Raw genomic sequence first — 11,202 nt, 5'->3', positions numbered from 1 at the left:
TTAGAATCAGCCTTTTCACCCGGTCCTCTGCCACTGTGTGCACCCTGAGATTGAAGGAGCCAGCTTCAGGCCACCAGACCTCAGCTTCTCCCATTAAATTGGGTTTGCTATCTCTTTGATGGGATGGAGAATGCAGAGGGGAGGGGCTGTGATGATCAGGAGAGCCAGCCTTCAGATGCCCAGGGTAGAGCCACATACTTCTCAGACTACAAGACAGAACTGTCACTGTAGACCTCCTTCCTTCTCCCGGGGTCTTATAACTGCAGGTCTTAGTAACCAAAAGGGGAGGCTGCTGGCTCAGGACCAAAGGGCAGGCCGAAGGGTACCTTGGAGGTGGGCTGAGGGAGCCTGGGTGACATGAGTCAGGCCAGCCCTGCTGCCCCAAGCTCATCCTCCAGACAAATTACCAGGTTTCCCAGGCACCCCCATGGCCTTATAAAGGCACCGTCTCCCTGGTGGCTCCCAGTTGCTGGTGGACATCCATGATGAGGCCCCTCCTAGTACTGTTGCTGCTGGCTGTTGTGTGTACTTCTCTAGGTAAGGCACTGGCTATACCTGGTTTGAGGGGAGGCAGGCAGCCTCTGGGAAGGGTGCGGGACTCTGGGGCTGGTGGGGCTTTGGAGGTGAGAGAGAGGGTACCATTTAGGGTACTGGCCTGGTGAGGAGGCTGCAGGGGATGAGGAAGAGGTTTCTATGGTGACTCCCTGCCCAGCTAGTTAGGGAAGCCTCTTCCTTTTAGATAGTATGTGGTACCTTTCTGGCTGTTTGTGTATGTGGTAGTGTGGGGGGTGGGTGTAAAAACTAGAGTGAGAAGACAGGAAGTACCCTGGTACCACTTGTGAGCACTAGGTCCTGGGATTTAGTAAGAATGGCCAACTCTCCCCCCTCTTCTCAGGATGAGGAACTCCTGGAATGTAGGACTGTGTTAAAAAGGAAGGAAGGAAGGAAGGACATCAACAAAATAGACTGTATAGGTTAACCCCTCCAGCCCACTCTACCCTGACTCTGATGACCTGGTTTAGGGACAGAAATGAGGCCGGAGGTGGGAGGGATGGACTTCAGCCTGTGATTATCAGTGGAATAATTATCACCTCCAGGATAATTAGCCCCATCAGCTTCCCCTGAGAGTGAGGAGGGGGTGGAAGGAAAAGAAGAGGACCCTGGTGAGCAGTCTAGCCATCAGGTGGACAGGTAGGAGGGTAGAAAAGCAGGTGGAGAGACACTAGCTAAGGGCTGGAGACTGGTCTGGGAACAGGGAGGAGGTCAGGATCGGGTTGGTAGTATCATTTAGGAAATGCAGAGAGGAAGATACTTGGGCGACCTCAGACAGGGACAGCCACTAAATAGGGGCCATCAGCCCTGGAGGCAGGAAGCAACTACAAGCAAGGAGGGTGAGAGGTCTGAGTCAGAAGGTGGGGACACTGGCTGGCTGGGACACTTTTGCCCTCAAGGCTCTGCTTCCTGGAAGTTTGGTTGACCTTATAGCATTCCTGCAGGACAGTACCTACTGGGAACTCACTGGGGCTCTGAAGGAGGGCAGCCCAGGAACTGTCACCAGCTCCTAGGGCAGAAGGTCTCTGGGGACTACAATGAGGAAACCGAGGTATTTTGTGGTCCTTGCCAAGAAAAACCAAGGAGTGTCTCCCCAGCTCAATAGGACTAGTATGCAAAGGTACTGTATGGGGTGAGAGCTCATAATCAGGAGACATTCCAAATGAGGACGCCATTCTCATTGTATATTTCTTATGCAGAAAAGACACCTCCCAACTTTCAGCACAGGGCCTTCAATACTGATGCCTCTTATGTGGGAGGGATAACCATCTAACCCCATGGGTAAAGTTGACAAGGTCCAAGCAGGTATGCATTGTTAGGACACCTGTTACACACTCTTACAGAGAAACCCCTACAGGACACGTCCCTGTAAGACATTTCTACAGGACATGCCCACTATTCAATACCCTTAAGTGAAACTCCCATAGGACACTCCTTACAGGACACCCCTCCCAAGGCCTGGGCACAAAGACATCTTTCCCAGTATCTCAGCCTTTGTACCAGAACCCCTAGCATGTCTTGGGGTCCTTGCAACCCTCCAAGCTGGCTTTGTCTCTGCCATTCAGCACTTTGGTCAATGCAGCTGTTCTTAACTACACACAGAAATTCACCTTGTGGGCTCAGGTGTGGAACTTTCCAGGTTATTCTGACTGTCACAAACCATATTGTCTCTCAGCAGAAGTCACCATGGAGTAATTGCTATGCCTTCTGCCCAAACTACACTTACAGCCCAATGAGTTAGCCATGTCTGGGGAGCCTGTGTTCTCTTAAGGGGGGCTCTTGTGGTTGGAAGCTGTGGCTAATGTCACAGCATCCGGGTCTACCCACCTCAGGAGCCTGTCCACCTCCCTAGCACTGGCAGACTTTCACTGAAGTCTCTCCCTTCAGCCTGGAGGTGAGGACCATCCATAGGCCTTAGGCAGGATGGGTCAGGGTCAGGCCATTTCCTTCCCCCAAGATGAACAGCTCTAAGTACCTACTGATGCTTAGAGACACAAAAAGTTGTTGCTGCTAGCTTGTCCTGGTTAGGAAGTCATCTGTCTCTAGGAAGGCAACTGTCCCAGCCCTGGAAGCTCCCTTCAGTCCTCTTCTAAGGAAGGGAGGGACAGGGGCTGTGCACGGTATGAATTCTGTCATTTTATCATCTGAAAAGACCAAGAACACGATTAGTTCCATATTGTAAGTGAGGACACCATGGGTTGCATTAGGGGTCATAAGAATTAGAGGTTCTAAATCATTCCTCTTTATATTTCTTCCTGATACCCCCATCCCTTCTGCCATCCACCATCTATCTAGCCCTCCATTCATGTACCTACCCATCCATCCACCCATGTTTTCATCTTACCATTTGCCCATGAACCCATCCACCCATCCACACATCCATCCACTCACCTACATACCCATCCATTCATGCACCCTTTTACTACCATTTCACTATCTATTCATTCATCTGCCCATTCTTCTGCTCATCCATTCACACATCCATCCATTCATTCATCTATCCATCTAGTCATTATAACACACACTTACCCATCCATCCACCTGTCCACCCATCCATCCATCTACCTGTCCACCCATCCACTCATCCATTCATCAATCCATTCACCCACCCACCCAGCCAGCCAGCCGGCAATCTACCCACCCACTCAACCAGCCACCCATCCACCCACTCATCCATCTATCCATCTACCCATCCACCCACCTATACACCCACCTATCCACCCACCTATCCACCCACCCAGCCGGCCATCTACCCAGCCAGCCAGCCAACCATCCACCCACCCACCCACTCATCCATCCATCCCTCCATCTATCCACCCACCTACCCACCCATCTACCCATCCATCCATCCACCTACCCATCCACCCATCCACCCATCCACCCATCCGTCCATCCATCCACCCACTCACCCGTCCATCCATTTGCTCAACTAGACATCCATGCTTCAATTCATCTATCTTTCTACCTATCCATCTGTCCACTCATCCAACCATACATACATGTTATCATCTATCTATCCATTCACCCATTTTCCCACTCACCTATCCATACATACATCCACCCACCCACTCATATGAATATACATACATACATCTACCTACCCATCTGAACCTCCCTCCCCCTTTAGCTGATCAAGCTCTCCTATACTCACTAGTGTTCTCAGACTCCTTAACAGAGAGATAAACACAGAGCAAAGAGGCAGATAAGTGTGGGAGTTCATAGGTGTCAGAGAACTTTAGGCAGAAAACCTCTGAGTCTACATGCCATCATACCACACGCCTTCCTGTAACTCAGGCTGACACTTTGATACTGGCATACACAGGGCCAGGGGGATAGAGGAAGGAACATGTTAGAATCACTACCATGAAGGTCCTAGCTTCTCAGATCCTCCCAGAGGACTGGGGGAACTCCCGGGGGGAGAGGATGATCAGAGAATATGACCTTCAATGGGCCACTAGGCAGGTGGCTGGGCACTTAGCCCCAGCCCCAGCCCAGACTGATGGCCTGTACTTCCCCCCAGCCCGGGCCCTGCACTGCCATGTGTGCTGTGGGCACGAGAATTGCGAGTCTCTCGTGGAGTGCGCCTTGACGGACAAGTTCTGTGTGATCACTCGGGCCAGTGAGTACCCTGGGCCATGCAGGCCCCATCTCGCCCCAACAGCACTACATAAGTGCTTTCCAGCTCCCTTTGGCCTCTTTCCATCCTCCACATCCAAAGCCCTCAGTATCCCCACTTCAGACCCTAGGGACACCATCATTCTCTAGTTTACAGTTCGAACTAGGCTGATGATTAGGTGGGATGAGGGTGGATATAAGTTGATATATTGAAGACACTGACATCACAGCCTGGTATTCCAGGCTCCTCAGGACCTTTACTGCTCACTCAAATTCCTGTCTACAATCAGCTAGCCATAGCCTTTGCCCTTGGCTTCCCTGCCGTCACTCTAGAATTCAATCTTGCCACTGTTGAGAATCCCTGATCAGTACTGTCCCTTGCACTTCCCAAGTCTCTCCTTCCTACATTCCATGGTCCATCTGCTTCTCTTCCCAGCAGTGGGGCTGAGCTGGAGCCTTGAGCTTATATGTTGAGCTATGATGGGTTTCAGGCTTGGTGCTGGGATAGCTGGGGGCAGCTGGGGGCAGCTGGGGGCAGCTGGGGGCAGGGGTCACTTATTTGAAGTGGTCCAAGAAGAAAGCATGGGTGTTGGCAGAGAGGCTGAGCTAGGTGAACAATGTCACCTCTAGGTCTCAAAGGGGTTTAGGGTCCTTTCTTTGCTGCTGTCATTGGTATTGGGCCATGAGGCCTTTGGCCCCAGTGAGTGAAAGTTGCTATGGTCGTTAGGCAGCTTCTTCCAAGATCCCATTCTGGGAAGAGGGGAAGGAAGCCAGGAAGCTTCCCAGCATGGCCTGGGGCTGTCTATAAGAACAGTTTCTTACAAATCCCAGTGGTGACATCACCCTTCTAGCTCAGCTTGCAGTCATCTCTATTTTATGAAGAGACAGTGTCCTGGTAGAGCCATACAAGTGCCCGTCCCAGACCCTGTGTGATACTTCTGTCTACACTCTGCTAGTTCTTGTGCTGCTGGCCTCTAGGAGGAAACATCATTTACTCCACCACCTCCAGGACCCTCCTCATCCTGCAGAGGAGCATCCTGCCCAGAGGCAGCTGCCCTTAGTTATCCACAGTTGTGCTGTGGTAAAGACCTAGTGGGCTACAGGCTCAGCGATTGCCAAGGGCACGAGGCAAGTACTTCAAGGATGGAGTCTATAGCCACCAGTGGGAGAACGCCATGTCAAGAGCCAAAATCTCACAAAGGCCTAAGCAGAGGGGCCTTGCTGAAGTGAAGATGAAAAACAGTGAGGGCCTGAGGGTACCCAGGAATCAGGGTCTCCCATAGTCCCATCCCTGGGCAACAGTTGCCACCTGGCATCCCAGAGCTCTGCCCTGTCTTTGCCCTTCTGGCATTTGCCCCTTGCTGAGCACGCATCTATCTGGCCTATAGTCTGCCCATCCACCTACCAGAGTGTCTGCTGAATGTGGGAACACTGAGATACGCGTGGAGACTTTGCTTACCCCAGGTCCTGAGAGGTCACAGCCACGCAGAGTTGAAAGACAGCCCCCAGAAGGCAGCAGAAAGTACCCTGGAAAAGCAACAGGGTTTAGGGACAAGAGCTTTTGAGAGGAGAGTCAATTATGGGTAGAAAGAGGCTTCTGTTCCTGCCCCTGTCCAGCGAAGTGACACAGGCAAGCCAAGGGTTTTCCTGGCCCCAAGGTGAGGAGGAAAAGGGGTGCAATGATGTTAGTGGTCCACTGCAGATGCTGTGTGTTAGTTCCATGGGTTAGGGGACCCCTCTGGCTGCTGGGTTTCAGGGGAGAGAGGATTGATGAATTACCAAGGCCTTCTCTCTCTAAACACTGGGCAATTAAGGGTGCCCCGTGTCCATAACTCCTAGCAGTTTTTCATACACAGCCACGGAGGTTACTTCTCTTCTGATTTATCTGAGATGGCAAAGACCCCTACTTTAGGATTGGGCATTTACTACAAGATATGAATTCTAGCATCCCCTTTGCCCCAGGAGGAGGCTGTGTGTCCTGACAGTGCTTCCTGGGCCTGGAAGCACCAGCAACACCTACCTTGGCCTTGGGTCCTCTTTCATCTAGGAGCAGCTGCTGCAAGCCACTGTGACTCTCAGCTCCCCGTGTGGCCAAGGCCAGAAGAAGACTATTCAGAGGGGGCACTGAGCTCAGTCACTGACTGTCAACTAATGATTAACATGTTCCCCCTACTCTCCTTATACCAGCGCAACTCTCAAATTATCCACAAATGTCTCATCTTCCTGAAGAAGGGAGGAGGCAAAGAGAGGCTCCACCTTTGTTCTTTGTTTTCTAGGTGGGGAAACTGAGGCGTAGCAGCATCCTGAAGCAGTTCTCTCACCCCCATCACACAGTGTCTGGGCCAACTCCAGGCTACAGGCTCCTGCACACAGGGCTAGGGTCACAGCTCCCAGAACCTCTGAACAGTGCAGATTAAGGGAAAGCGCTTATTTTTCCTAGGGCCATGTGTTTTCAGGAGTCCTCTTGTCCCCATTGTATGTGTATATACAAAAAGGCCATCCCCACCATGTTCATGTAGAAACAGAGCAAGTCTTGCATAGTGGTTCTTCCCGAGACACCCCCAAACTGGGCCAACCTATCCTTTTCCAGGGACCCTTGTAAGCCCAACCTTTGTTTCCCTCAAGATTGTGAGACCTAGAGGCCCCTGTGTAGGCCATGGCACTTTATGGTCACTCAGCCTGTCTAGGACACCCCAGACCCAAGAGGTGTGAGAGCTAAGTGGGGCCCAAATCTCTCTTGTGGTATCTGAATCCCAGAGGAGATGAGAATTTCTCCAAGTGGAGAAAGGAGAGGAGAGGAGAGGAGAATTAGCTTCCGGGAAAGGGAAAATAGAGGAAACCGAGGAACCCAGAGGCTGAGAGAGGAGTCTTTAATTCAGTCCTTGGCCTCAGATGTCACAAAGGCCAATCATCATGGGGAAAAAAAGGACACGTCTCCACGGGCATTGAGGAAGGACACCCATTTACGAGGCTCTTTGGGACACCTCTAAGCTGCCACCTCAAACACTCAGAGACCCACTAATTACTTCAAGCATGTTGTCCCCCAGGCTTCAGGCTTCCTGAGAGCTGGCTGGGTGGCAACAGCTGTAGGTACTATGGGGACAATACCCATGGTCATTCCTCCTGTTTCCACAGCCAATCCTGGTGGCATCCTGGTCATGAAGTCCTGCGCCCCAACCTGCCCCAACAGCACCGTGTCTTCAGATGGCCGTGCCCTCTCTGTCTCCTGCTGTCAGGGCAGCCAGTGCAACCGCAGTGCTGCCTCAGGTCTGACCGGCAGCCTTGGGGCTATATGGGCCAGTGCCTCTATCAGCCTACTGTGGGCACTGCTTCGAGCTGCCTGGTGAGGGCCTGGGTGGCCTTTCTGTATCATCAGGGATATCTCTGCAGCCTCAGCAGCATCCTACCCCAGCCCAGGCTGTTCCTCTCTCTGTCTCTCTCTCTCTCGCCATTAACCCCAAGACACATTCGGTCTTCCCTTCTCACAGAAAGGAATAACAACACCTGTCCTAAAGGCTCAGAGCCCAGCTCTCCTTCCTCAGGAAATCTTCCAACAGGGCGCAAGGACACACCTCCCCAAGACCCTCATCTCTATGAGACCGCAGCCTCTTATTGAGTCTTGAGAGTGCCTAGCTACCTTCAGTAGGAAGAGCTGATGGCTCCCCCATACTACCCTCTCCTTGCCTGAAAGGATGCTATTTATATATGGCCACCTGGATCCCTGGGCCTCTTCTATGCATGAAGTGACCCTGGCATACGACCTGATTGTAAGGTTTTGGCACCGTCTAACTGAACATCAGCTTTTAAAAAGATTCCCCTGGGGGCTGGGGATTTAGCTCAGCGGTAGAGCGCTTACCTAGGAAGCGCAAGGCCCTGGGTTCGGTCCCCAGCTCCGAAAAAAAGAACCAAAAAAAAAAGATTCCCCTGGCTCCCCATTGTATGTGTTTGTGTGTAGGGGTAAGACAGATCACCTTGGGCTTGATGGCAGGCGTTGGAATGGGTATCCATCCTCCCTGGTAGCACCGTCTTGCCAGCCCTCCCCCGATGCTGTCCTGGGGTAGCACCGTCTTGCCAGCCCTCCCCCGATGCCGTCCTGGGAGAAGAATAAACATGCAAGTCTGCTTGATCCAAGGTGTTGTCTCTTGGGCATTTCTGATTCTTGGTCAACCTCATCCTCAGAGCCAGGCAGGTGGACATGAGACAGGGCCAGGTGGGATTCTTAATTAATGCACGATTAAGCCCAGGTACAGGAGTGGTGCCTCTGTCTTGGACATGGGCCTCCTGTGTCTGTACTGGATCCTGTTGGTCAACATAGAAGAAACAGACTTCTACCACACCAACTTACAAGGGTCCCCTGAGAGCTCTTCTGAGCTACAATGTCCCTGGTGCTGCTAATGGTGAGATGCTCACATGTGTCACTATGCCTCCGGGTCCCCAAGAGTCCATACTTTTGGTTGGTGACATGGCAAACCCTAAGCTTTCTGAACCAGTACTCTGAGGTCACCCAAAGCCAAGTCTCCTTGGGGGCTCTCCTTGAGGGGCAAAGCCAGAGCCCCTCGAGTCTGGAGAGGTTTATTGCCTACCCCTGCTGTCTTTCCCTGTCACTGTAATAAAATACGCTGACAAGAGCAGCTGGAGGAAACGAGTATTTTGGCTTGCCCTTCAAGGTCCACTTCATCATGGTAAAATGGTCAAGGCAGCCAGAACCTGAAGCACCTGGTGGCACTGCGTCCACAGGCCAGAAACACATGCTTGCTGCCCAGTTCCCTTTTAAAGTAATTTCTTTTATGCATATATTAGTGTTTTTCTCTGCATGCCTATCTGCATACTGCATATATGCCTAGTACCCAGGAAGGTCAGAAAAGAGCGTCAGGACACTTGGAACTGGAGTAACAGATGGCTGTGAGCTCCTGTGTGTGTGCTGGAATTCATGTAAGGCTCCTCTGGAAGAGCAGCCAGTGCTCTTAACTCCTGAGCCTTCTCCTAGCCCCTACCTAGTCAGTTTCTTATCTCCACTTACACAGTTCAGGATCCCAGCCATGGTGGGTCTTCTCACCTCAGACAATACAATCAGGACAATCCTCCATGGATAGGGCCAGAGACTCACCTCCCAAGTGAGTGTACATTATTTCGAGTTGACATTTAACATGATCAGACCTGCCCAGTGCTCCAGACCTGGGGAGCCTGCTCTGCCTCATGTGGGACAGCCTAGGAGCCTGCTCAGGTTTGGAGCTTACACCCCTGAGTTTTCCCTGTCTGCAGGCCCGTGAGAGCTGCCTGCCCTGTCAGCTTACCTATCCAGCCCCAGGTTTCTGCCCTGCTCCTCTGTTTCTTGTCCTAATTACTGTTCCCTAATTCTTTACCCTTTACACCTGAAGCTGGAGATAGAACTTAGAGGTACAGTATTTGCCTAGTGCAAAAATTTGTCCCTCATATTCCCAGACGACAAGGACAAACATCCAGGTAAGTGATGGTGGGTGTCCTCTCTGCCTAGCGGGGGTGACTTCCACTGCCTGGGCCTGGCACAGAGCCTTCCCAGATGGTGATTTCCTCTCCTGGGAGAATGGTACTTGGCCCTCCACTCAGCGTCCCTTCCCTTGCCTGCTGCAGCCTAAGCCATGGAGCTGGGACACACCCTCTTGTTCCCTCCTTGCTACTTCCCCGTGTGTGTTTCCAGAAGACACCTCCTAACCTCACAGTGCCTCAGTCCCTTAGTGTCCAGACTCAAGTGCCCTGCTTCACATGCCCGCAAAGACTGCCCAAGTCAGAACCATGCACTGGAATGTCTTGGAGTACTGGTTCCTAAGTCTCGGGAGCATCGAGCTAGGACAGTGGAGAGGGCTCTCACCTTATCACACACCTTCAACTGCAGAGGGCAAGAAAGATGGGGAGGGCTGAGAGTACGGAGTGAGCTGAGGGTGCTAAGCAAAACCCCTTGAAACCTGGATAAACTTCAGCCCCTGCATCTCTTAGGTATGCCTTCCCTGAGTGGCCAGCCTACTTCTCTGGAGACTAGGGTCTAGAGTTGTGAGGCAGCCATCCAAGAACATGAAACCCTCTCCTGTCTGACTAACTTTCCCATAGTCAAACCAGATGGGCCTCACCCTTCAGGACATCCAGTCCCCATTGTGTGGTTGCAAGCCTCTCCTCCCAGGGTTCTATTTTCAAAAGTCGGGCAGGGCAGGGGGACAGGTTGTCACCAAGCTAAGAACTCTTCTTGGTCTCGGAAGAAGAAGTGGTTGTACGCAGAACTTTCTAGAATCCCCTCTAACTAACCTTTACAGGGGAAGTAGATGGAGGCAGCCTGAGCTCTCTCCACTCCTCAGGGCACCCACACATCTGCAGTCAGCACACTCAGGGAGCCTCCTGAAAATAGGCCTCCTGCTACATTTGGATCCCTTAATGAAAATAGACTCACCCTGCCCTGTGGCAAGAGATGCTAACTGCCAGCAAAGCTGCAAGTCCGTGCTGCCAGAGCAGAAGGAGGAGGAGGCCTGCAGGGAGAGAGTAACGCTGACTGCTGTGGGAAAGTCCCACTCCTGGCCCACAGTGGCATAGCGCATGCTAAGCTTGGAGGTGGCTTGAGGGACCTGCCGGAGCTGAGAGTGTAGAGCCCTGAAAAGGGGGCAGTGGAAAATGGAGTGGCCATCCTAGGTAGGACACCATTCAGTAAAGACATCAAAGTAAATTTCAAGACATCAAATATGAACGAGACCCATGAAGACAAATAGGTTAGGACAGCAGGTGGAGTGATGGGGGCTGTGCTGGATTGAGTGGTCCAAGAAGAGTCAGTGGGCCAGGTCTAGATGGATAGAAGTAGATGGACAGATGGGTGGATGAATTAATGGATGGAAGGGTGAGTAAATGACTGGGCAAATGGATACATAAATCCATAGAGGATATGTGGGTGGATGGAGAATGGATGATGGGTAAAGGATAGGTGGATGAGTGAATGGATGGACGGTAGGCTGAGAGGATAAGGTAGGGAGACTGGGCTTGATCCTAAGAGCACTATGTCAGCAGAAGGACTCCATT

At 51.9% G+C, this 11,202-nt stretch overlaps 1 protein-coding gene across 1 annotated transcript; it reads left to right on the top strand.

The window, feature by feature from the left end:
- Positions 1–227: 227 nt before the first annotated feature.
- On the top strand, positions 228–8,103 carry LOC120093891 (lymphocyte antigen 6D-like). Its single transcript, XM_039080624.2, has 3 exons — positions 228–537; positions 4,073–4,171; positions 7,303–8,103. Exons 1-3 carry the CDS (start codon positions 483–485, stop codon positions 7,512–7,514), a joined length of 366 nt encoding a protein of 121 aa, XP_038936552.1. The 5' UTR covers positions 228–482; the 3' UTR covers positions 7,515–8,103.
- Positions 8,104–11,202: the final 3,099 nt, after the last annotated feature.

This window comes from Rattus norvegicus, chromosome 7, assembly GCF_036323735.1.
Source record: "Rattus norvegicus strain BN/NHsdMcwi chromosome 7, GRCr8, whole genome shotgun sequence".
In the NCBI taxonomy this organism is placed as follows: domain Eukaryota; kingdom Metazoa; phylum Chordata; class Mammalia; order Rodentia; family Muridae; genus Rattus; species Rattus norvegicus.
Note: the sequence above shows the minus strand (reverse complement) of the source record. Positions and strands in the feature narration are given on the sequence as shown.